General features: G+C 40.2%; 1 protein-coding gene across 2 annotated transcripts in view; it reads left to right on the top strand.

Moving 5' to 3' along the window:
• The window catches only part of LOC122976302 (rho GTPase-activating protein 6-like), an 81,400-nt gene that overhangs the window by 16,579 nt on the left and 37,401 nt on the right, over positions 1 to 27,420 (top strand). The window contains exon 1 of one of the 2 annotated variants that reach the window (XM_044344706.1): positions 19,036 to 19,564. The exons of the other annotated variant lie outside the window; for it this stretch is intronic. Coding sequence (XP_044200641.1) covers positions 19,523 to 19,564 — 42 coding nt within the window. The 5' untranslated portion in view covers positions 19,036 to 19,522. Of the gene's footprint in view, positions 1 to 19,035; positions 19,565 to 27,420 lie in introns of those variants that run through there. 2 annotated transcript variants of the gene reach the window in all.

The raw sequence follows: 27,420 nt of genomic DNA, 5'->3' as shown, positions 1-27,420 counted from the left end.
GCAGGCGTTTGCCTGATCGCAGTCACAGGAACAGTCCATTGCTGGGGTGGTGGGGGTCCTTTACTATCCTCTCAGCTCTGCTTACTGTCGTATAGGCTCTGCAGGGAGGGGAGTGCAGTACCCGTAGCGCTCAGCTGATCGCACAATCCTCTTCAGGGCCATCCTGTCCCGAGAGGAGCTGTTCCCATACCAGGCGGTTAGGCTCCCTGTCAGGATGCTCTGCACTGCAGCAGAGACAAAGGATAGCAGGACTCTCTGTGAGATGTTGAATTTCCTCAGCTGTCTGAAGTGATACAGGCGCTGTCTTGCCTTTGTCGTCACAGTGTCAATATGTGTAGTCCATGTTAAGTCATTTGTAATATGCACCTACTTAAAGCTGCTCACCCTCTCCACTGGAGTCTTGTTGATCTGCAGTGAGGTGTAAGACCTCTGTTTCCTGGCATGGTCCACAATCAGCTCCTTGGTTTTACTGACGCTCAGGGAGTTGTGGTTGGCCTGGCACCACTGCGACAGGCCTGCCACCTCCTCCAGATGATATAACCCTTTTGTCACTGTGGATCATCTTTCAGCCTCATTATTCAGGCACTCAGCTGAGTAGAAAGCAGAGTTTTTCATCTTATCTGTTTTTTGTCTTTCACCGTTAAGCCCTTCGCCTGAGCAACCAATGAAGGGAGACGAATTGATTCAAAGAGGAGAAATCTACAGCTGGTTTTTCAAGACTACAGGTGACTATAGAGATGACTGTGCTTAATAAGATTACCAGGGAGGTGTGTCGGCCTAGCTTCCCGCTGAGAGCTGCAATTTGCCTTAATTTGACCTAACTGGAGGAAGTTTGATGTTGTCGGAAGCTGCCAGGTTTGAGGGAGAGTGTGGGAAATGTGGGAGACTTTTGTTCGGTGTGTTGATATGAAATGGAGAGAGTGAGAGATAGAGAGAAAGTAGAGGGAAAGAAAGAGAAAAGCCAGGAGAATGAGGGGAGAAGTGGAGGGTTGGGGTGAAAAAACACTCACAAACACACACACCTGGGTTGGATTAGCTCTGGCTAGCAGGGAGGCTGTGTGTTAATGGAGATTTAATAGGCTCTGAAATGACTTACCACAGTCATACACGGTGTGCGTGTGTGTGTGTGTGTGTGCGCGTGTGTGTGTGTGCAGATGTGTGCCTGTGTGCTTGAATGTGTGTTTTGAATGTGAACCTGCATGTCTTCATGCCTTCTGGCTCCATGAAGTTATTAAATCTTTCCATTTTGCTTTCTGTTGACAGTAGAGACAGTCGGCCATTGAAAAGCCAACATGGCTTCAATTGGAGTCAATCAAAACAATACAAAATAGATGTTTAGATTTGGTTCATTGACGGTGTTTACTGGATTTGGTTGGGAATCTATATGGGAGTGAAGGATGCTGGTACACTGCATCTCTAAACAGCGTGGTTTCTAGAGCCCGCAAGATACTGGATTTTCTGAGGCCGATACTGATATAGATATTTGATCGTTTTCAAAATCTGATAATAATATTGTGAGTATTATTTTGAGTTTATTGTAGCATTCGTATCCTGGGGGGTGATATGCTGCCCCCTATTTGTTTGGATCAGGTGGCCAAATCCCACATATTGCTCCTTTAAAGCAGTTTTCTTTCTTTTTTTTCTGGTTTTCTGGAACTTTTTTACCTCAGTAGTTCAGCATAATACCTTATCTTGTTATGTGTTCCTGATATTTATTTAGAGCTGTAGTCATCAATAGGAAAGATGCATCTTCAGTTCTCTACTTATCAAATTTTGACTCAGCTTGCCTGTTTTCTACAAGCTTGCCTCTACTTGCAAAACGTTTTTTCAATACATAAATTAGGAAAAACAACTCAAATCATTTTACTGCTGTGTGCAAATACAATTGCATGATGTTGCAAGTTACTTTTGCTGTTATTATAGAATGAGGATATGTTTTTTTGGAGATTATGACACATCACAGTGCAACCGTGTCTCCTAGAAATTACTTATATATACTATTAAATTGGAGACAGGGTTGCACATATATGACATTGTCTAGTACAGCATGTTGGTTGGGAAGCGTTTGAATATTTGAAGAGTCACATTTTCTAACTGTACTGTGTTGAATGAATGTAACTATGTTCTATAAAGATGATACGACACAGGTGAGAAGAGGCCAGAGAGGTGAAATCACGCTGAAACGAACTGATGATGCGGCATAATTCAATTTGTCGAACATTATTTTTCAAGGATTTTCAAATCTAACTCTGCAGACTCTCCTCTCTCTCTGACTGTGAGGTTCTGTCTGTTGCCAAGGCAACAACTCAGTGATGTAAACACCGCACCGACCCTGGCTGTAGGAGCGAGAACAAAGAAAGCATCCTTCTCGAACGTAAGCATTAAGAGATAGTTTATATGTTCAAAGGCTCTGACGCAGTTTGTGCAAGTTCTCAGCAATGGAAAAATCCGACATGAGGAACATTGACTCAAATTATAAATGGAATTGAAAATAGCAATAAAGATGGTGAGAGATGCAAAACATCATCTACCTTAAACATCCCTCATACCTAACCTGACATTATGGCAGCACAGTGTTATGTACAGGAGTGATTGAAAGTGGCACTTACATTTTTTGAGTAATTCAGCAGCAGTTCAACAATGATTTCTGTGTAAATTTGCGACCTCTATAGATCTTAGTATACGTCCTGTGACTCATAAACTGTGGAAAGTACGTCATGTTTTACGGGAAAAAAGACTAAATCATTTGAGGATGATTACTCTCCCTCCCTTTTATTTACAGCTGTATTACTGGCTGTAAGTCATGCTTTCTTTCTTTGGATAAAGTGCAAAAAAAGATCTTAAATATCAAGAATCATCATGGAACTCCTTAAAGAAAATGGAGAAATTAAGTATAATTCAACGACAACAGTGTGGAAGAACTCACAGAACCTAAACCCTGTTTTTCCGTCTCTCTTTTAGTCATTTTTTGAGCATATTTTGATTTCAAAATCCAAGTTTATGTCACTTTCAACTTCATATTATAGATTCATTGACTGAAATATCATAAAAACAGCTAAGGGAAAATGTTCACATGTGGCGGATTCTTAGGAGCTGATGTTAATATGGATACTGGAAAATTAAATGGTGACAACGTGACTGAAAATCAGATTTAGAAACTAATCCGTGTATTGATGAGGAAGAAAAACAATACGTACTCTTCATCCTCAGTGTAACATGGTTTTGCAGATGAAATCATTGGAATTCCATGCAAACTTGAAAATGAAGGGGCTCTTTTTTTAACTTTCATTGCATCTCCACATCAAGAATGACTGCAGAAGACACAATTGATAAACTATAGATGTGATCAGGCCTGCAGGAGGTAGACTTCATCATTCAGTCTATTGTATTTACCATAAATGTTTATTTATCATTATTTATCATTATTAATTCTTAACAAATTGCATTTTGTGTAGTGACAATTTAAAAAAGTGTTCTTTTATATAAAAAAATCTTTTACATCTTACATTCCATGCTTTCATCGTGCATCATTACATAAACTATTAAAATATGGCAACCAAAAGTAGAGAACTGACAACCTAACAGCTTATTTTATTGTTTGTAAAATCTGTTTTTCCTACGAATTGACTACTGCTCTCTCTCTCTGACTCACACACACACAAAACAAAAGGTGTGTGCGTGAAGCCACATATCAAATGGACAGGTTAGAACAGGCAAAGACTTATTTCATGGTTAAAGTGACCTAACGGAAGGAATAACTACCTAAAACAGCTTGTGTGTGTGTGTGTGTGTGTGTGTGTGTGTGTGTGTGTGTGTGTGTGTGTGTAGCATGATATGAGGTGGTGGGAGTGTGGGCGGAGCTAATAGGGGAGTCAAGCTTGGATTCCAGCTGAATTCCAGAGAGGGAAAAAGAGATGGGATGGATCTGTCAACCCCCACCTCCTGTCTTTCTTCTACTTCTTTTTTCTTCTCACCCTTCGCCTCCACCCAAACACACACACACACACACACACACACACACACACACACACACACACACATACACAAACATGAGTCTGCCCAGTGAAGCTCACATTGAACCACATGACAATACTGTCTGGGAAATTAAAAAAAAAAAAAAAAAAAAAAAAAACTCCTCAGAATGTAAAACATTTGTGCGTTCCAGTGTGTGTGTGTGTGTGTGTGTGTGTGTGTGTGTAAAAATCCTGAGTTTATGCTGCTTTTCCAAATTTAGATGTTTCAGTGGTCAAGTCCAAATCAGACAAAGTAAATGTTTAAACTAACTGCGGACAAGTTCTATTGGAAGAGTTCTTTTAGGACAAATTGTTGAAGCAGCTGAACAATTTACAAGTGGAGCATACCAAAGCAATGTAAGAATAATGGGAAAAAAAACTCTTTAAAGGAACAGTACAAGGAACGCCGACAATCTAAAGCCCGCTATATCTTATTCCTCTGTGCCATAGACCTACATTGTCGTCCAAAGACTATTAAAAACACGTCAATGAGCCATAAATACTCACTGGGCGGCTAATTATTCATCCGCAGCCTAAAATAGTGGCCAATAAATGCAGTATTTACTCTTTTTACTCCTTTTCAAAAACTTACACTAATTAAAGTTCTGTGTTGGCGGTTGGAAACACTTGCAGTTGGAAACAGGAAGCAAACAGTGGTCTCCTGCAGCTAAGTCCACATTTTGTCCACATCTATCTATCTAGCCATCCACCCAACCCGTCACCTCCTAATATGAAAATTTGTCACCTTAAATTGATGTCATCAGAACTGTATCACTTCCCCAGGTCATAATTACTACAGCTGCTAGATGGCATAAATGTAACTAATGGTTGTTTTTGCCAGCTGAATTTTCTAACTATACCATCGTTTTTCTTGTGTTTTAAACTGTTACGTCTTCAGTAACAATGAAGTGCAACACCAGCCTTATCCTTTGAGTAATAAGAGCGTAAACATCAAAATAATCCACATGTAACTGGAATATTATTTAATTCCATGCTAACTTTTAGCAAAAAATATGTGCTGAGGACCAGCATAACCCATAAGTAAGAAGACTGACACTATTGTAAGCAAATGTATAATTAAACCTTCCATACAAACGCCCCCTGCAAATAAAAAATGGAAAGAAAACATCATTTATTTAGTATGGCTGATGTCGGCAGGTTTATCTTTTGGCACTGCTGTGAAGGGTCTACCAATGTCCATCTCTTCTATACATACCTATGGAAGTAGGAAAGTAGCTCCAGCCTATTTTTCATTCAGATTCTACCAGTTTCCTCCACAAAATATCAAGATATATCCATACATTATTTAAGACTACCTACTGTTCAGCTTTAGAGCTGCTACAAATTCACATTTCATCACTTTAAAGATAATGCTAATCGCCTAGTATTACACTGAATCACATGTAATCCGTCTCACATGAGTCAGACGGTAGGTTGGAGTAATAGTATGGAGCTTAGGAGATAATGATAGGGGGAAATATATGGATGCTCCTGCTGTGCATGTTATCTTTGTGTGTTTCTTTACAGTAGCGATGTTGCAGGAAAGAATCTTATAAAGATCGATAATTTCAAAGAGCTGCTTCACACTTGCTGGCATAGCAGAGCGGCACATCTTCATAGCTGCACATGTTGCATATTGGGATGAATCAACAGTTTTGTCTTTCACTCGTATTATCAGCAGAAGGATAAAAGCATTGCTGTCGCTCATGAGCAGAGCATTCCTAGAAGGCCAGCGTGTTTATACTGCAGACTAAATATTTATACCCCGAGCCGAGAAGAACTGAGACCGCTCGGTTTGACTTTGATAAAGGTTTGATATGCTTTAGGCCAGGTGACTTACATGCACCAGAGATCACACACAGCCACATTCAGAGACTGTGTATACAGCTATGCAAACATACTATACACACTGTATCTGCAGTTCTGCGGTTACACAAGCACATATAGACATGTAATGAACATACGCATACATACATGCATACTAGGAAAAAAAAAAAGAATGTTGGAAAATCTGTGGAATCCATATACACGCATGCAAACACACTCTCTGATAAACACAGATGAAGAGCATGTCCAAGCAGTGTCACTTGTGCTCATTTGTTATGGCTTAAGGGTTCAATTGAGTTCATAGCCAATAGGAGACCTGACCCAAGTGACACACTGAGCCATTGTAAACTGTGTTGCAGCCACATTATGAAGCAGAATAAAGTCTTTTGTCCAAAATAATGTATTTACAGTTACAGTATTCCTTAAAACATCCTGTCCCGCTATATCTGCTGTTTTCTTTTCCGCAAACCAAAGAAACAATTGTCAGAGGAGATGAGGTGAAATGGGGTAAAGGGACGGCGTGTACCAAAAACACACACACAAAAAAGAGCAGACAGGAGAGAGAAAGATGAGGTAAAATACAAAGAAGGAAAAAAGGAAGGTGTGGCAAAGAAAAAAGATATGACTCCAGGGAGGAAGAGGAGGAAAGGGGGGCAAAGGTTGAGAAAAAATATGTCCAACACAACAAGCCCTCCAATCTTCCGTTTCTAAGTAATTCAACATGTATTGTTATGTTGTTATGATGTCCCACGTCCTGTATTGAGACGCACCTGACACCTGAAATTCATGAGACGAGTTGATTTGCATTGGAAACAAGTGAAATAGTCACCAGGTTGAGCTGATTATCATTGTAAACAAGCACAATAATAAAAGCAGCCCGAGCCAAATACGATACACTCGGCTATTGAGTTCCATTTCGTCTACGTGTCCTCGTCTCTGTCTGCAGTGGCTGTGTGATTTCATTTAAACAGGATTTGCATAAAAAAAAAAAAAAACCCAACAACATGATTAAACAAAGCGCTGCCAGCTCTAAGCAAACCAATTCGCATGCGAGCAGGTGATTGGATGTGTGCTTACCAATCAGCCAGTGTACACGGATGAGTCACACTGTCCTCAATATATGACTGATTGCCTGTGGCAGCAGTCCTCTGTGGGATTAGATTAGTTTTGAAAAGAAATGGAGCAGAGTCTCCCAATAATCAAACAAAAAAATAAATTGAGAGTGAATAAAAATGGTTTGAAACCTACAAAAAGACTATACAAAAGTTCCCAAGCTGACTATATTGATCAGATGTTCTAACACTGAAATTCTACAGTTTGCATGAATTGCTATGACAACGTGGTTTTAGTTGGTCAATGCAATACATTACTAGTTAAGTTTGGACACATTTCTCATTCAAGGGAATGTGAAGGTGTGTCTAAACTTTTGACTGGTATTGTAGTATATAAAATGGCAATTGAGACACTTTTGTAGTGACTATAAGAATATACTTTCTATTATACTATACTAAAGTACTTTCAATCATCAATCAATCAAAGCAGATTCATTTTGTGAAAGCACTCCCAATTGTTTTACCTGTTAAATGTGGACATGAACAACTTACAGTCCTTAGAACTGAGTGTGAAAGTTCATTCTTGAACTTGTCCTGACCTTTACCCCATTTCAGGATATTTAAAATTGTAATAACATTGGTTGAAAAAATAGTCATATGACCAATTTGATCAGCAAACGAACTCAGCTGAAGGTAGATAAAAAAAAATCGACCAAAACACAGCAGATAACCTCAACAGGTAGTAAGAAGATCTTTGTTTTTGGTACACTCACAGTATGTGCTCCAGGTCATCTGCCATACTTGGGATTATATTATATCCTAAAGGCCTGAGAGTCAACATCATGGCTGTGTTAAACAGTTGCTACTGGGCACCTTTTGACCCACTACCTTACCCCTCTCTTCATTATACGCTTCATTATATGTCCAGAGACCCAGAAACCAACCAGTACCTCTAAGCTGGAATAATACCAATAAAACAAGATTTGGACACAAGATAAGGGAATAATACCAGAGCAGCCTGAGTGTATAGTGGTGGAAAAACATCCAGTTTAACAAACTTCAAACATTCCAAATTACCCCAAAGAACCTGGAGCTTTTGGGGCCCCTGAGGGTCGGTCTCTTGTGCAGTTGCCTGCTTTGCCCAGTTGTGAAATTCAGCCTGGATCCACATCTTGGAATTCTTAAAACCCAAAGTAAAAATCTTGTTTGTATGAGTTTATGTAAAACATATAATCTTATAAACTCAACCTCAGAGCTTAACACTAAGTATAAGCAGAGACTTCAGAATGTCCCAGAATTATTATTACCAGATCTCAAACATCCATGATGGTAGATTCATACACACACACACACACACACACACACAAAAAAAAGCCTAAGTGCAAATACATACACACAGGCACACAAAGTGTTTAGATAAATGTGCCGAGAGAGATGCTATCCTTCAGCTGAAGGAGGCTGAGCCAACACACTCACGTCACATCACTCAGTGGACATTTTATTCTATTATTCAAGCTATTCCAAACCCTCCGCTCAGGCGTCTCTGGAGATTTGCTCACCAGAGAGAGAGAGGCTCTGCAACGGCTGTTCTTTTAGTTTACTCAAGAATTGGTTTCGACCTTCAACGTCAGGCTGAACTGTGTTGCTGACAAAAGAGAGCAGTGAAAGTGAAAAGGAGTTTTTGTTGTTATTATGCAAAGTGTGGATGGCTTGACATATCATAGCAGGCGTGGAGCTGATGTTTTCTAAAGTCCTGCCACCTTTCATTAAAGAAAAATGTCTGAATTTGTGGGAAAGCCTCCATGTTTTTTTTTTAGTGGTTAGAGTTATGGTATGTTACACTGTGCTATGTGGATCAGACACAAAATCAATTTTGCACGAAAGCTGTTGTTTTTTTTCTTAAATATGGGTCAAAATACGCCATACGTTTATTGTCCTAGTGTTGTTTTTCCTCGAATACCTTTTGTCTCACGTCTAGACTTCATAACTCAAATTCAATTCTGATATTTTAAAGTAATATTTCAGAACCTCAGACATTTCTGTGACTTTGCTCCCAAAATCTAAGCTCATGTGAGCATGGTGATCTTTCATCGCTCTCTCTGTTTCCCATAATGATCCAGACGCTTTCACTGTGGTGCTATGGCAACAAGTAAAGGCTATTTTCTGCTTTCCTTCAGCCAGCAAATGCATCACACAGCAAAAAAAAGAAATCTCTGCAATTATTTTCCCACGGTATTCTGTAATGTTTTCTCAACAGTTTGGCTTGATGTGAAAATAATTCTAAATGGCAGGAATGGAGGCTGCATTTATTCAAAACTACAATAGCACAGGGCAATATTTCTCAGACTTGACATTACACAAATATTTGACTGCATGTGAAATACATAATTGATAGTTTCTGAGGGATCACAGCACTCTATGAGACTGTATCACTGCATCAAATTATATGCTGATATGTGGATACATAAACACATGCATACACACCCTATCACAGAAATACACACGTCCTTGTTATTGTGCTGTCTGGCACAGCTGGCGAGCTGAGACACCATGGCAACTGTTGTGGCAGAAAACATTAGGGAGGCGCGTGCACGTGTGCATTAAGGTAGAGGAGCTGGAGCTGAAAGACAAGGTATTTGTATTTGGAAAAAAAAAAAAAAAAAACAGCTTTTATTACACAGACAACAAGGCCGTCGAGGTGCACTTGAGGAACAAACAGGTTGTTTTTGTTGTGCACATGAGCTCCATTCCTCATCATATTGATCTGAGAAAAACAAAAACACACACGAGCAAAAGGACGAGACTCAATAAATACAATAAAATCTAAAGCACAAAAGTAATGATTGAAAGTAGTGACTGAAAATTAAATGATACTTTATTTCCTATAAGGCATATCAGTAAATATATGAAATATTAGATCCCATTTTGCACACCACACATCTTAATTGGCACCATTTTTTTTTTACATTTTTTCCAATACATTTCCTGATGTGATTGGCATAGATGTCTTAAAGGAAATCAATAAGGGACAATGGTTTCTGTGTCTGTATGTGAACCAAATGTTAAATAACATTAGGATCAGCAGCCCTGATTTCAAAAACACACGTTAAGTGACTACATCTGGAAAATTGCTAATCAAAAGTACATGTAGTTATATATTCATGCCTGCAACCCTCAAAGTCGAGGATTAAAGACATTTACTTCTTTAAATGCACAATATGTAATTTCCGCCGCTAGGGGTCTCTCAATCAAAACAATACCAAAAGACGGAGTTTGATGATGTCGTGAAGTAATGTGGGATCATGGGAGTTGTTGTATGTTCTATGTCTTCATTGCTTAACAGCCACAATTGCCATCATTGCAGTAAGCTTCTTCCTGGTAGGATTCCTTCAATGTTCATCGTTCAGGAGATTTTTATTGGGAGTCTAATTATCCGTAGAGGTCTCCTCCTCTCAAAAACGAACAGACCCGGTGATTAACACCGGTAGAAAGTCAGAATAAAGCAGTTTCATGTTAAAGAAATCAGCATTTCCCCATCGCTGTTCGGCGGACGCAGGACGTGTGAAGGGGCTTAGAGTTGAGCTGCCGCTGACGTTTGCTCAGCTTATTTCTCTGATAACTTAAGATCCAGACCTCTGATGACTAAAATCCTTCATCCGGTAAAAAGATAAAGTTAAAAGCGATAAAAAGTATATCGTAAAATGTGGCTTAAAACGGGATAAAAAGTCAATTTATGACAGTTTCTGGCAGATAACCACAACACTGACGCATGTGCAAAGGGGATATGACGCCATTGACAGGTGACCGAGTGAAACGGACTGTTACCTTGATTAAAATGACAGATTTTTCTGGGTTTTAAACATTGTTGGAAACGTTTGGGAAGTACACAACTCAACAAAATATATAACACAGGTCAAATCATTTTTAGACATTTTAATGTGATCACAATGGAAAACCTACCCAGCATTATTTACAGATTCACAAGGAGAAAGCCAGTCAGGCAAACAAGCTGTCAGAGCAGCAGGCAGACAGATGGATAGATGGCTGGAAGGGTGGAAGGTCAGATCAGCAGATATATACACGAGCGGAGAGACAGACAGATGAGACCAAACAGATAAACATATACGTAGATGTGTGGAGAGACCGACACGCAGGCAGACTTCACTAACAGAAACCTGATTTCTTTTCTCCCTCTGCGGTGATGTCACTAAGAGTCAGGTGATGAAAACACGCAGGCTCAGAGAGGTATGCATGCTGACATGAATAACACCTGCACACACACACACACACACACACAAAAACATTAAGAAACACATGCTGGTACTGGATTCCATTTGTCTTGTGAGCAGTGAATGTTATCACTTTGACCTGTCCTAAGTCAGATTATTTGTATTTCTTTGTCAAATGATTACTTCTGCAGGAAAGGAGCGTGCACTTCCACACTTTTTGCACTTATTGATCTAATGCCTTGCTCAAAGACTTGGTGTAGGTGACCAATGGACGATGTGTGCTATGCATGAGACCAAATGATGAATGCTAAAAAGTTGTTACAGATCACTAAACAGCATTGAAATATTAATATAATATGTTTTTTGTGGCACTGTAATCATTTTTAAATCAGACTGAAAGTGCTAAACCGGTTCTTTCGACCCACTTGAATCCAGTTTGACTGGCAGCACTTAACTTGAAGTGGTGCCCTTATCATCAGTATTTGAGGGGTTATTTTGCATGTAGCAATTCTTTCAGTCCACTCGCCAGGTGGAGTGACAGAGTCAACAATACTGGTTTTAAAAGATGATTCAACTGGAACAAGACCAACAGTACACTCGCTGGCTGTAATTGCTTTGAAAACTATTGAGAATGATTCTTTATCTTATATGTTCTGATAAAGATGTGCACATGAAAGTGCTTCTTTTTCATGTAGTGCATTCATGCTAGGAGTGTTTTTTTAATGTGGTGTCTAGGCTACTTTTAGTTTTTTTCATTGGTCAAGTAAACAAAGCCAGCTGCAGGAAATGACCCAAAAAAAAAGAAACAAAAGCATTTGTATAGGAGAATGAATGCTGACATGTGATAGCAAGCGGTGCCTCATGTTTGGAGGAAGAAAATGAGCTATAGGCAGATTACAATAAGAAAGAATGCGAGGAATTGGAGAATGGGTTGTTTTTTTATGTCAAACTGACATCTAGCTAAACCTACCACTAAGATGAATTATTCATCAGAAACTACAGAAATGAATGATGATTTGGATATTGATTTTAGTGTTTGGCTGAAGATACATTGCTTGTTCTCGCTGTTCCAGGCAGATCAAGAGTTGCTTCACCTTAAATGAGGAAATTCCTATATGCAGTTTTTGTGTACAAACATGCGGACGTCAGTCTTGTCAAGGTGATGAGTAAAAAAAAAAAAAAAAAACTGTCCTTGCAACACTGTTATCTGGTTTCTTTGACATTTCTGTGTGTGTCACTGATTCCACCCTTTGGTTTGGCTACAACCAACTGGGTAAGCAAACACCTACAAGTCATTGAAAACGTACAGATATAATGTATGTATCTAGGAATTAGGTAAAAATTGTGATGTTCACTGAGAATCGTACTTCGGTCACCCGTCTTCCTCATTTGGAGTCTACTGATGGAAACACATCGGCATACTTGCATTGTCATCGTGAGTGTTTGTTTGGATGAAAGAACCCTCTGAAGTCAATTTTCCCATGCCTCCAATACCTGTGGTCAATATTCATCCAATTTCAAATGTTATTTTTGAACTTTCACCATGAGAACTCTCTACTCTGAGCGTGTGTGTGTGTCTGTATTCCAATTAAAATTTCACAAAGCTCACCCCTCTACACCCTCAATGTCCTACTCTCTTGTAAACAACACTCTTCTATCTTGCAAAATGTAGTAGCCTAGGGTCAGGGCCAAACAGTTCTGACCTGCCAGCCGCTTTTTAAGCATGGTCTAATGGAGGTGGTATGGAGATGAAAGCCATATAGCCACGCTGGGCTAGTACCCAAAATTCTTCACTTACATCCCTGCCGGCCCCCCTCTCCCCTTCTCTCTGTCTATTGGCCCTCAGGACAGAGTATGGAGATTTAGGACAAGTGGGTTGGCCTGTTGATAGAAGCGTCCAGATTGAATCCAGACCCACGCTGTCGTCACGTTGTGTGTGTGTGTGTGTGTGTCCTGTGTTTGGTGGATGTTGAGTGATTGGTTCCTCTAAAAAAACATATTTTCCGCTGGACGGGGGTCGTCTCTGGAGTGAGACCGTGGTCTGAGACCCTTGACAAGGCGTAATTTGTTAATAACGTATGTTTGTGTGACTTCTGTATTTCCCTCGCAAGCGAAGGAGTGACTCTACACTGGTGAAGGAGGACTGTCTCTCTTTCTCTCAGTCTTTCTCCCTCTCTCTCGCTCTCTCTCTCTCTGTTTTACTCACACACACACACATACACACACACACATTCCCCAGTTCTGAGGTCATCCCCCAGAGCTGCTTTGTGCTGCTCCTGCTGTAAATTCGTTTATGTGTGCCCAGTTTTTACCATTCCCCCCCACCCTCTCTCCTTTCTCTCATTTTTCTCTCTCTTAGACTCGTTCTAAGGGCTGTCTTGTGAAACCAAGGTCAAAGTTCAGCGTCTGAAAGGATGAGAGATATAACTGAAAGACAACAAGCTAATAAGTAGGTAAACATAAGGCTATAGTGACCGTAGTTTTTCTCTTTTGCTCCTTTTTATCAGCTGTATGATTGTCATATATATAAAAGGATCATATATTAAAGGATAAATGAAATATCTTATGAGATTTCTATAAATAACTTTCATTAACAGACAGATTTTTCAGATACTTTAGTGAAGAAATTGTACATTTTTAGATAACATAAACATTATCTGCAGGCAGGAAGTTATATATGTGAATTTCTTCTTTTCTGAAGCTTCTAGAAACTTGGTGACGTAGTGATACTCACAGGGTTGTTAAAGGTGCAGTGTGCAGAACTTAGTGGCATCTAGCAGGACGGACTTGGCAGAAATGGAATATAATATTCATAAGTATGTTTTAACTAGTGTAGAATCACCTGAAACTAAGAATCATTGTGCTTTTGTTACCTTAAAAGAAGCCATTCATATCTACATAGGGAACGGATCCTCTTCCACGGAGGCTGCCGTGTTGCATCGCCATGTTGCATCGCCATGTTGCACCGCCATGTTTCTACAGTAGCCGAAACGGACAAACCAAACACTGGCTGTAGAGAGATCCTTTCGCATTCTCGTGAGTTTTGCAGCCACCGTAGGCTCTCTTACATGCTTGAAAGGGAGGGGTGATGGTAAGGGGTTGCAATCTGCAACTTCATTGCTAGATGCCACTGAATCCTACACACTAGTCCTTTAAGCTACAGTAGCCCCTTGAGTTTCTTTCTATTTTCTCTGAGCCATGAACTCCCCCTTGTATTTTGTTCTTAGGATTTTACATCATTTTGTTCAATAAATAGTTTTATTTAAGAAGAACAAAAGGCTCTCTGAGCTAACAAGCTTACTAACTGTCAGTTAGGCAAGGCACAGATGTCTGTATAAAAATCTTGTGCCAATCCATATAGTTAGTAGATATTGAGATATTTCACTGCATAAAAGAAAACTTTGACCTGCTGGTGGTGCTACAGGAAAAGTCAGCATCACCAATTTCTTTTCATAGGATGGATTCATCCTTTGGGCACCATGGATATCTTGTTGAAATTTTATGGCAATCCAGTCAATAATTGTTGAGATATGAGTCTGAACCAAAGGCCGACTGACCAACCAACTGCCATCTGTAGAGACTCACCACCAGTGTGGCTAAAAAAAACAACAAAAAAACAGCATAATAAAATAAGGAACTGAAATAAACGTTCCCTTTATTTGCTGATGTTGTATTATTTTGTGGGTCATGTAATCTATAAATATCTGGAGGTTAAGAGATGATACTATTAAATTGGATAAATCTTCATGATGTTGTAATGCCTATTTTCAGCAGCTGTTTGGAAATAACGAGAATACCCTTCCCAACTGTTGTTATGAGCTTTGTTTCTCGAGTTTCTCGAGTTTTCACCCGACGCCCTCTGAGAGCGAGGCGACGTCGTGTGTGTGTGTGTGTGTGTGTGTGTGTGTGTGTGATGCGACACGCGCAAATACTTCGATCTTGCGCTTGCAACATCTATTCTGCAAGTGTTTATTAAACATATCGAAAGGCCTCACAGGATTTTTCTCTGTCATTTACTGGATCGTCTTAAAGCACTTTAACAGAATACTTTCCACTCGATGGGAGTGATTTCACAACTCAGGCATCCAGCTTTTGGAAGGAGGGTGCTGCACCTCCCGACTGAAGGATGTAAACATTAGCGTTTTGCAGCTGACCATATAGTTACTGGAATTACAGGCTGGTCTCATGTGTTCCCTGTAAAATTATATTGGAAATAGCAAGAGTTACTGTATATTTACAACGGGGGATTTCAGCAGTGTGTCGTCATATTTTGGTCTATTTCATTTTAGGATAGATGCATTAACGGCCAATTGGGATTACAAACAGAAAAAAGAAATTATGTTATAGATTTAAATCAGTATAAATTTTATTCACTGTCACCTCTCTTGCCCAAACTCCAAGCTGCTCCTTCTCCAGATCGACTTAATAGCAGGGATGCGATATATCAACACAAACCTGCCGTGCCAAATTCAACAGTGGAAAATCCTGAGCGTGCTTTGAAATTGATATATGATCGCACGCGGCCTCATTTCAGCGTCACTTTAACAATTTCAAGATGAGATGAGAAGTGATGGCTGGCTGAGGTGGAAGGGGCGGGAGGGGGAGGGGGGGGGGGGGGGGGGGGGGATGTGTGGATACGGGCTGCGCTTCGCGGTGACCCTTCGCAAACAATTTCATCGTGTTCTAACGTGCAGTAGTAGCCGATCCCTGCCAACTGCAACATGCATGAGGAACTGCACACATCCAATGCTTCGTCATGTCCTCTCCTCGCTTCTTCTTTCTCTCCTCTCCTCCAGCCTTCCCTCCCTCTCCCACAGGCTCTGTGCATTGTGTGTGTGTGTGTGTGTGTGTGTATGTGTGTGTGAGACAGCCATGGTCTCATTGGGACCATTGAAACACCATTTTAGGAGACAATGGGCTCCTCCTACAGGACCATAAAACACAGCTTCTAACCTTACAACTGAACTTCAGTGTCTTTAAGGGGGAAAAAAAAAATCTTACATCACATCACATCATAGTCTTTATGTCTTTCTCCTCCCTTCTATATTCCTTCTAGAATCTAGCTCTATTTTTCAATTTAATGTCTCTTTTTCTTATCACACTATGTAATAATTATTTTACTGTATATAAAAGACTGAATACATCAGCGTCTACTAAATTGCTTCAGAAATAGATGAGATGCCAGATGAGATGAGTCCTAAAAGTGCTATAAATGAAATAATAACAACTTGCAATGCATGTCGGCTGCGCAAACTCCATCTACTGATGAAGACAGTGTAATAAGGTTGAAAGATCAGGAAAAAGCTAGTAAGTGGAGCTTGAGTTGGGATTGTTTTGTCCGGATATTTCAACAGTGCTATGATCCACTGTTTGATTTGAAATAGTTTGCTTGACTTAGCATTGAAATGAAGTGATTGTATACATGATGACTCATTCACTTCAAGTATTAGATGTACAGTAGATGTGTATGATTGTTGCTGTTTTATTTAATAAAGCAAACATCCCCAAAGTGGATCTGATAGGTTTAGAATCTCAGGTTTAAAAAAGTTCATTGTTTCAGAAAACAGTGAGTCTCAACACCAAAAAAACAATGTCACAGTAAACAGGACTGTTTCTCTGCAGTAAAAAGGGGATTTGGACAAGAATTTTTATTGGTCGGTTATTTTTTAGTCATTTATTTCTTCATATCCTCACATCAGAAGTTGGTTATATAACAAAAATGTGACCAAAACTGAAGATGAATGTGTTTTCAGTTTTGTTTTGCATATTCAAAAAAAGTTACTCATAGATGCGGTCTTTGCACGTCCTTCCTGTGCTCATCTCCTTCCTCATTCCAACCGCACGTAACGTGATTTGTATGCAGACATGAAGATGAAGAGGAGTTTAGGATGTGCTCCAGCTCCTTTGTGACTCTGAAGAAGCCTTTATGATAAAATGAATGAATGTTCAGAATGTCACAAACGCACTTAAAGTCATAATATCAACCACTGCATACCTCACAGCTCCACCTTGTATCCCAATTTCATTCGATCCAAAGAGATTTTTTTTTTCCGAGGAAGCACACCTCAAATGTTTGAAGCAAACCTCATTTAGACAAAATCTGATAAGCAGCCAGTCCATCAAAGAGTTATTATCTGCAAGAACAGGTTTTCTGTCGCCGGTAACTTTATAACATTAGAGGGTTTTGATGATGCCTGTGTGAGATATACATTGCAGTACAGTACAGCGCCTGGTTTACGGCTGAGTCAGTCTTCAGCAGCTTATCTGTTATCTCCAGATTTTTAGAGTAAAGTAAGTGTCCCTCTTAACTTCTCAGCATTCTTTAAATGGTTACGGCATTATCTGATAAGCAGAGAAGAATTTAGTGTCTGTCCCTTACTCATTAACTCATTCCCTCATTCACACACACTGTATATGAAATTAGAGAGGGCACTGTGGTTAGTTTGTGCCATTCTGAATAAACCAACTCCTGCATGTGTGTCCTGGCTGCCAACGCAGGGCAAAGCAAGTGGTTTTCATTACCTCTCACTAAGTGTGTGTGTGTGTGTGTGTGTGTGTGTATATGAGGCCGGCCCATATTCGACGGCCACCGTGTCCTTGATAAAACCGGGTTGTGCTCTATTTGTCTTGCATACTTCTGTTTTTATGAGGTTGGATGCAAGCAGCGAGTCTTTTGACACAGATTACCCAACGTTGGTTCCACATCAGAGTATTGCACAAACCCAAGAAAAGTCCCCCCCCCCTCCAGTTTCCAATCCTCTAGTGGCGGACTGGCCTTTCATGGTGACTCCTAAGAGCATATTTGAAAAGAGGAATGCTCATAAATAAAAATTACTACTGATTTTTACAATGGAAGCAATCGGTCACAGTTTTGGTTCTGTGGGCCATCCGTTTAATTCTCTCTGATGTGATTTATTCCCCGATGTAATTAGGCCTACAGCAAGCTATTTGTCACCGCTGGGAGAAACTTTGTATCTCCAAACTATCAGCTTGGCTTGGAAAGATAAATGACTTTGATTTTCGCTTGACCACTCTGCATTTGCTGGATATTTCCAATGACGATGGCAGGAATTACTCACATGAGTTGTAAAAAATAATTCATATGACAGCATAACATAATATTTTAATGTTTGCCTTGATACATTTGAGATACAATAACATGAACCAGCCAGGAATGAGAAAGTGATTAAATTTCACTGGTGACTCAGTCATTTACAGTTGTGACTGGCAGAGTAACACATGTACTGTATATCATTCACCTATTGGAGCAATAGTTCTGCAACATAAACTATCCAAACACTAAAATCTCCCTATATGAGGCTTCCTCAGCAAAATATTATCAACTGGGGCTCCATTTGTGGGTCACTGACATGAAAACATTTGAGCAACCCTGCTGTTGATAATCAAAAGCCTCTTCCAGAGTCCTCCTTCAGTGCCCCGCCCCTCCTTCTCTTCCCAGAGAAACCTACATTAAGATAGGAAGTAGATTGCCTTGCCTTCAAAATAAAAGCTTTTTTTTTTTTAATCAAAAAAGATTGCAGGAAACATGAGGGTAACTATGGAGATGTTGTACAACATGCTAAATCACTGTTGTTATATAGTTATCTGTGAAGCTAAATTGTAATAAATGTATTATGTGGGTATAAAATTAGGGCTGAGGTGAACAAAAACACCAGGTTTCCTAGGTGTGATGTAGTAAACTGAAGCCTATGTAATGGCTGAAAGTAGAAAACATAAATACAGTTGGGTTATGTAAGAGTGTCAAAAGTCACTTTTTATGGTGACTTTCTAATTTTCAAATGGAAGCACAAAAACATAGATTGTTAATTTCATGTCAGGATCATTATGTTCTATGATTGAGTGGTTCTCATGTCCACTGGAACATTATCTCAAGGTATTTGTTCCAGTAAAGCTCAAAGTTGCCATCCTACTTTCTGATATTTGTGCAGAAACATAACTCTCATCGCAGCTGCTTTTATTTTGAAAATCTCTACCAGAAGCGGTGTCTGATATCGTCTTTCGCTTGATGGTGCTCTCTCTGCCTCCCCTCGCTTGGTTCAGCATCTGTCTTCACCGGAGTCCACAGAGCGCGCATTATGGATCCGTTACGCATTACGCACTATGGTGTCCTTTCTGGCACGGATGGTTTTCTGACACGCTCTTCTGACTGGTGTAAAGACATCAACTCTTAAAAGAGCCTCCACGGTGACTTGCAGTAAAAGATAAGTCTGAGGTCTCTGTTTGAAGAAGAGAAGGGAGACGCAAGTGGAGACTTTTTTTTTCTACGCTCCGCTCCGACGCGCACAGACACTTTTTCTGGACTTATTATTTTCTAACAGGATATCATTTGTTTCATCTATATTTTTGGCTGTTTACTATATGTGGATACTTAGTAGAGACCATGGGAGACTCCGTGTTCCTCGACAGGCAAAATTCCTATCTTGTAAGTACTTGGTTTATTGGTCATAAATTAATTAGAATGACTCGGACGTGCACTGATAAAGCTCGAGGGCTTACATCTTCTGTTGTGAGAGCGTACGCGCGTGCACGTCTGGCGTGTATGTGTGTGTGCTTATGTGTGGAACAGAGATAGAGAGAGAGAGACAGACAGACAGAGAGAGAGAGAGAGAGAGAGAGAGAGATGTTTATTTCTTGTATGAAGATGACTTTAACACAATTTCGCATCTGGAATTTGAAGCGTCTCCGTCCATAACTGGTATTATACATACATGTGCCATTACAGCATTTGTATTATCATGTGGATTGTAGTGAATTATAGGCCTATCATCTTAGATAAAATGAAAGGCGAGCATCACAACTTTCTCTAATCTCTCATTAGAATATGTAATACATAATTATGACTTTAAGGCTTTTACACATCAAAAGTATTTAGCTGCAAAATACCAGTAACAGAAATTTGAAACTAGGCTCAGCAGAGGGGCCTCAACATGCAAAAACTTCCTGTGATGGAACGTTTTTAGTGACATGTGGTGTGTGAAGCACATACGCATGCATGCACACAAGACCACACATGTTTCCTGGTTTGAAAAAAGCAGCTCAGTAAAGACTCAGAAACCTGCAGCACACTGCTGTAGAGAGTCACAGGTGTTGACACTCTACACCAGTGGTTCTCAAAGTGGGGTCCAGGGACTTCCAGGGGTCCTTGAGAGGGTTCCAGCAAAAAAGGGGAATCATTTATTTTCACTATGATTCCATCCATAAGTAACACAATGACAGACTGTGTGACTATTCATACACTTTCTGTAATAAAACATCTAAAAGCTTATCAGATGGGGGACCCTGGGAGAAAATTTTATCAAAAGGGGGTTGGTGGTCTTATTTGTGTCAGCTTAGTTTGAGAACCACTGCTCTACACCTCATAGCTCTGAGGCCGGATGAGGGCAAAACACACAGATATGGGTCAAGGCTGTGAGGACCGATGAGGGCTCTGATGAGAGCCGCACCTTCCAAATGAGAGCCTCAGCATTTTTGAAGCTCATATTTGGGTATTTGGCATTTTTTCTTCATTCAAGGTCTGAAGAAGGAACAGGTTGCTTGCAGTTGAAGAACAGGTTGGAGCTCAATCAAATGTGGGAATCAAGTTGGTTTGTGCAGTGGACAGATTTAAACATGCACACGTGCTAGTGTTTTATCGTCCTCCCTCTCTCCATCCCCTCCTTCTGTTTCCATCTCCCCCCCCCCACTTCTCCTTCTCTCCAGTGGTGAGGAATCCTCCACTGGCTGCTCCAGCGGTCTGTCTCCTCTTTATGAGAAATGTTTCTGCGGCTGGAAGCCCTCATAAAGCTACAAGCATTGATTGGAAAACAATACAATTTTCTTTGGCTCGGCCAGCAGCACGCTGTGGTCTGGATTGGTGCTTTGTAGCGTGGCTATGTGGTGTGAAAGCCGCTGCCACATGGCCCACAGTAATGGTATCTAAAATTCATCCTGCAGTTCTGCAGTACAGGGCATGTCATCTTTGTAGAGAAATGGGATTTGCTATGTCTGAGCTTTAATTTGTTTATACAAATTCTGGCCTCTTATTGTGAAACTAGTGATAGAAACATATTTTCAGACTTCCTGATGGGTAATCTGATGGGAATTCACAGTAACTTTCTGTTGATTTGCATATTATGAGACAGTGTTTACTGAAAACAACTAAAACTAATAGCATTTAATAGTATTTAAAGCCACCAAAGTTTTGATGTAACTAGAACATATTTCAAATTATTCCGCTGGGAAGTTTTTGTTTGTATAAAAACGATCTCAGTGAGAACTTCAACAGATTTATGAGTCGATCATGGGAAAGAATGAGATTGTGGTTAGTTAGTTTCCTTCACCAGCTGTCGAGGCTCAACCTTAGCAGGGTTATGAGCTCACTCTGGTCACATGCGAAGAATCCAGTTGAGGTTGTGGCATCCAGTAGGTTATTATTCTCACTGGATGCCACTCTGTGGTGGTATTCCAGTAAGCCGTAGGAACTCCCAAGAAGAGCAGGAGCAATGGATAAGTTATAAGTTACACTTCATGTGTCTTATGTGAAGATGAGAGTGGTGACAGAAATATTGGTTCGGTCCAATTTAACATATTCCGAATGCTTTTATCCAACCAACAGTCCAAAACTGAAAGATATTCACTTTAATATCATAGAAAACCCAGAAAAAACAGCCAACAATCACATTGTAGAAGCTGAAACCAGTGAATTTTGCTTTATTTTTGCTTGAATAATGACTTAAAGAATTAGTCAATTAATAATAGTCACAGATTGTTACATTTCAGTTGTATAATCCAGTTAGTGTTAGCATTCTGGTTTATTATGATTATGACAGGAAATTAGCCAGCTCCAATAGCTTTTTTAAATAAACTCAGGGTTTCCGCCAGAAAAGTTGTTAGGCCCGGTGGGAAGTGTGTGTGTTTGTGTGTGTGAGGTGGGGGGTTTGCAGCACAGAGCAGAGTGAGATGTCTGTCCTCCTCTCTGCTCTCTGCTGTAAACACACGTAGCTGTTAGTGAGCAGCTAACTCCTCGGGTCTCAGTGCTTGTTTTTGGTAGAAACTCTCCAACTCTCTGCCTGCTCAGCCTGCACTTTAATGGTGGGCAGGTTGCTCTGGTAGCTTAGGCCTCACCGTCACACACATGCTCTGTCTCTCTCTAGACCGCACACTTGCTACGCACTGAGCTATTTCTGAAAGGAACTTTGCTACTTCTATAATACATTTTTGTTAAAAAAACATCTTAAAATACTTAAAAAAAAAAAAAGAAAATCCCCCATGCTTAGGCCCAGTGGGGGTGCGACTCAGGCCTGGCAGGCTGCCAGGCTTGCAATACACTGGCGGAAACCCTGAAACTGGTTAATTATTGAATCAAAAATCTTGAATGGCAACCATGTTTGGGAGGTAGTTGAGTAAAATTGAGTAAATTGTGGTATCTGATTAGTAAGATGCCATTTTTGGCTATTAAAGGAAACAGTTCTCAAATGAAAACAAAAAAGAAAATGGCAGAAAATTGTCACAGATGTTTGGTTTGAATACTTTTTCCTCTTTGGCATTGAGACTGTACCCCTGCTGCTTGACTTTTTATCTGATTGTTACTTGGTTTCTCAGTCCAGCCTGTGCATGAGGACACATTAATATGAGTATGTGGTTGCAGTGACGGCATATGAAAACTAGGAATTATTAAAATTATTTGACTTTTATCAAAAATCTCATTGTTTCAATATTTTGTGAAAGCACCAGTAGTCGTTCCTACAATATTGTTGCAATATCGATATTGAGGTATTTGGTCAAAAATATTGTGATAATTTTATCCATATCGCCCAGCCCTAATGAAAACATCTGCAAAGTTTCTGTTGAAGCTCTACATTTCATGAGTAAGCAGTACAAATCTATAAAAGTAATCTACAGTAGCAAAGTATTTTTGGAGTGCGGCACTGTGACTATGCCAAGCTGTGAAAGCAAATATAGTTTGCATTGGAAAAAGTGTCTAAAAAGAACTTTTGTAGAGTCTTTATAAGGCAAGAAATTCATTCAGGCAGAATCTATTGATTGTAAATATATTAAATCTTCCCTCAGGAAACCTTAAACCACCACTTTATTCCAAAAAGCAGCAGGTAAAGGCGTAAGAGTTACTGTGTATCACAATCAAATTACTAGCCAGGCTGCTAGTTGCCGTCTCATAAATCCTCAACGCTTAGTTGAACTTTGGTGCAAGAATGCAGTTAAAATATGATAAAGAATTAGTTCCAAAGAGAATTGCATTTGTGTTAATCGAGGATTACGCCCCTTCAAGTCACTCTTCATCCACCGATGATAAATAAATGCTGGCTTTCGTCATTCCAGTCAGGGCAGATAAATATTTCGGATTCTAGGTTACCAGACTGGAGACACACAGGGATGGAGAGGGCTAAGAGACAGAGCCAGAGAGCAAGTGAGAGATGTGTAACAGCACCTCGCGGTTGCTAGTAGTGCGTAAACGTTTAATCCCCCCTCGAGGCAGCCATGCATTTGTTCCACTTGTAGTGACGTGTGATGTATTCTACTTATGGTGTTAGGGCATAGTGCTAATGGAATACCATCAGGGATAATATAACAGTCTGGATTGAAAGGAATTTGTTTGCCAGTATTGCAGATTACAGGTTTACATGGTATTACGAGGATTATAAGACTGACACACAGGCAATCTTTTTAGTCAACCGGAGCAAGATTCATTATCTGTAAAGACGATAAAAATGTCAGAGAGGAACAAATCACTTCTAATGCAATGGTTTATCATCAGAAAAAAATATGGATGAGTTGGCTTGAAATCCATGCTTGTTGGCTTTTTAAGTCAGTGTGAGACTGACTCTTGCTCTCCTGCCCATGCAGCTGTTTGTTAAGGAATGAGCATTTGCAGACATTAAAGTGTTTCAATGCCAGACTTGTTGCTTAACAGATGTCAGCCTGAAACTACATTAATAGAGCTGTTGTTAATCTTTAGCACCAACACATCGCCAAATCTTACTACTGATATTGCCATCACATTGTCCAATAAAATGAATCATAAACTGCATGTTTTCTAATTTATACTCAGTCACAAGACACTTCATTTAGTGGGTTGTGAATACTGTTTGCACAGCCCGGCGGATTGATTTAGCTTCAGCAGACAACTCATAATTTAGTGACTTAATAAATCATGGATCATCCCATTAGTTCAGATAGGAAATGCAAGTTATACACCACATCAGGAGATTCTCATCTGATTCAAAACAGGCACCAATCATGCAAGTAATGTCTGTCAACTTTCTCGATTATGCTCTTTGCCTCTTCACCAGCCTTCTCCTGCTCTGGCCTTATCGGTAGTACTTGTAATAGCATGTTTCTGTAGGGTTCATACCTCAAAATGAAGTATTCCATATCACAAAGATATATGTCTCATGGGCTCTGTTCTCTCTGGAGGGCTTATTCTGGATGTTGGACTCATGCAGGAATAACTGTAGAACCGTTACAACAATAGAGTTTCATCCCTGATATCCAGTTATACAGTAGGAAGTAATATGCGATCTTGATGTCAGATAATGACAACAGAGAAATGAATGAACAAGGAAGTTTTAGAATTCATGAGTTTGAGGTGAATGAGCTAATCCTGGAGAGCAGCCAGCCAGCGCGGAGGCTTTTGCCAATCGTCAAATACTGATAGTCTTTGTCCTGAATCCTTTTTTTTTCAGTTACAACTTGCGTGCTTTAAAGTAGGCTATCATTCAAATTAAGTATTTGTTTGAGAATCCAATGGTGAATCCCTTTTAGAGAAACACTGACATTTACAGCTGAAATAACTGAAAGTTCAGTCTCCGGAGGTTCACTGAGTGCAAAAAGATCTCGGAAAGCAAGCTGCAATTGATTTTTTAATCAGCTCAGACTATACATGATTGAAAGATGTGCCCTTGCTGTGGTGTGACACCGGAGTAAAGAGGCAGATAGGGTGTAGCACAAAGGAAGTGCTGATGAAATGATTGATTACCCTCCTTCACTATCGTTTGTTTCATCGTTGACTCTGTCTCTCTTTGTTTGTTTGCATCTGTCTCGCATCACTGACCAAACAGAAAATGCTCCATCCAGGAGACCCTTGTCAGCCCGTGAGCAGCTACCTGTTTAGACAAGTGCCAAATTCTCCCCCTTTTGTCTCCCATTCTCCTGCCCTCTTCGCGGTCTCTCTTCACGTCACTCATTTGAATGCGAAGCGCTCTTTATGCAATCTTCAAATTCTTCTTTTTTCCCTCCCCCTTCTTTCCCCATCTCCATAATGCTTAGAGCAAACATTTTATAATATGCTGCGGTCTCCCTACCTGCTGATGTGTGACCTTGTTCTATTGCAGTAGGTGTGTTTGTTTTACTCCCCTGCCACTCCCAGTACAAACAGCTCAACCAGAAAAAGCCAGAAAGCCTACCGTCTTATGGCAAGTTGGTGGTGACACTGAAAGGAGTTCTTACTATAAATATAAAATGAATTAATCTTTATTGATTCTAAGCCAAAAGAAAGTTTTCATAAATGCTGTCTGCTCTAGTGAACGCTTATATGTGTGTGTGTGTGTGTGTGTGTGTGTGTGTGGGCGGATGGCATCAACCGTCCATGCGGCTTCTTAGTCATCAGCACAGAGAGTTTATTTACATTGATCACAAGTTTTCCTAAGCACACTCTGACCCAGAAGGACAACATAGCAGGAGTGGACATTTTGTTCATGCAGGCGTGCAGTCAGTAGGAATGCAGCGCGCACACACACACACACACACACACATACTGAATCAACTGGATTAAAATGTAGTTTTTATTATAAAAGCCTGTCAGTCCGTTTTGAGGGGGAAATGTTTCTATTTCATGTTTGAGTAAAATCCTACTTTCAGGTCAGCTGTGTGTTTGCTTTGCACTGTTCTTTCATAATGTTAATATAGTCATGGATGTCATGTGTTGTGACAATCTAGACTTGTTCCTGCACATTCATTAATCTGGCACTTGAAAGGAATCTTGCTTTGGTAAAGCATGCGTGACAGCGTCTCAGCATAACAGGAAAAGAGAAACCACATAGTTGAAAACTGCCTCTTCACGTTCCACAGCCGTCACCTCTGGCTCGTCATGACAACACTGCCTGTCCCTCGTTTTTCTTTTCTAGACCCTGTCAGGGAAAGGCACTTGTTTTATTATCAACAGCGAAAGAGAAGTCCGCCCTCCTCAAGACTTGTCTTTTTATGGAGACGAGTCGAAGGCTGAGGGAAAAACAGAGCGGAGGAAATGCAGAAGAGAAAGTTCTGGCGTGATCCGATCCACCGTTTGTGCAGGCGGTGAGATGCGCTCCCAGAGGCAGGTGTCTTTATCCGCGCCTGAACAAAATATGTGCTCTAGAATGTTTTAAGGAGTTTGATTTATAGCTGAAGCTCTTGCCCTGGTTACCGCAATACCTCATCCAGAGGTGTTTCTTTTTTCTTTTTTCTTTTTTTTTTCTTTTTTGGGGAAGGATTAGAGAAGGAGTTGGTCAGTGGGTTCAAGAAAAGGTTAGTCATGTTTCCTGGCTGTTTGTGTTAGAGCCATGAGGGCATGATGTCAATCACTCTGTTGCTGTGTGAAGTGCAGAAGTATGACATCATAGTTTAGGCATTTTAAAAGGACTTTAACAGCATGTTTATTTGCTACAAAACAGTGCAGTGAACTAGAATCAAGACACAACTAATCAAGGCTACCATCCTGAGTAATAAGTGTTCTATAATCCACTTCTTTACACAAACTGATGTCATGGATGCACACACACACACGCATGACTCACACACACAAAGGAGAACTAGATGCTAAGAACACATTGTGCCGTCCGCTGGAGAAATCCCTGCTCATATTTTCAACACCTCAGACAGCTGTTGCTCTCTGTTTTGACCTTAGCAACACAACAATGCCAAAACTAGCCAAAGCTGTTAAATCTCAGCAGAGTGTATTTCACGGTTAGCACATTTTAGCATCGAGAACAGTGTGTTATGATGGATAGTAACGCATGCAGACTAAAGGCCGCTGTGAAACCGTCTGCAAACGACCCATCCCTTTTTTCTCGGGGGTTAGAAATTTCCAGGAAGTTTTACGAAAGGTGAAGAAGTCAAAAATGTCGGGTCGGCATCAAGGATCAAGTCATCTGTTTAACTGCTTCAGCGTGTCTCTGAGGGTCAGAGGGCTCGGAGCAAAGTGTGTCTGTGAGTGCTTTGCTCTAATAAGGTGCATGTGTTTTTTTGTGTGTGCAACCTGTGCCCCCATACTGTATGATCTTACCGTGGACGTCTTTGTATCAAATA

Source organism: Thunnus albacares, chromosome 24 (genome assembly GCF_914725855.1).
Source record: "Thunnus albacares chromosome 24, fThuAlb1.1, whole genome shotgun sequence".
In the NCBI taxonomy this organism is placed as follows: domain Eukaryota; kingdom Metazoa; phylum Chordata; class Actinopteri; order Scombriformes; family Scombridae; genus Thunnus; species Thunnus albacares.
Note: the sequence above shows the minus strand (reverse complement) of the source record. Positions and strands in the feature narration are given on the sequence as shown.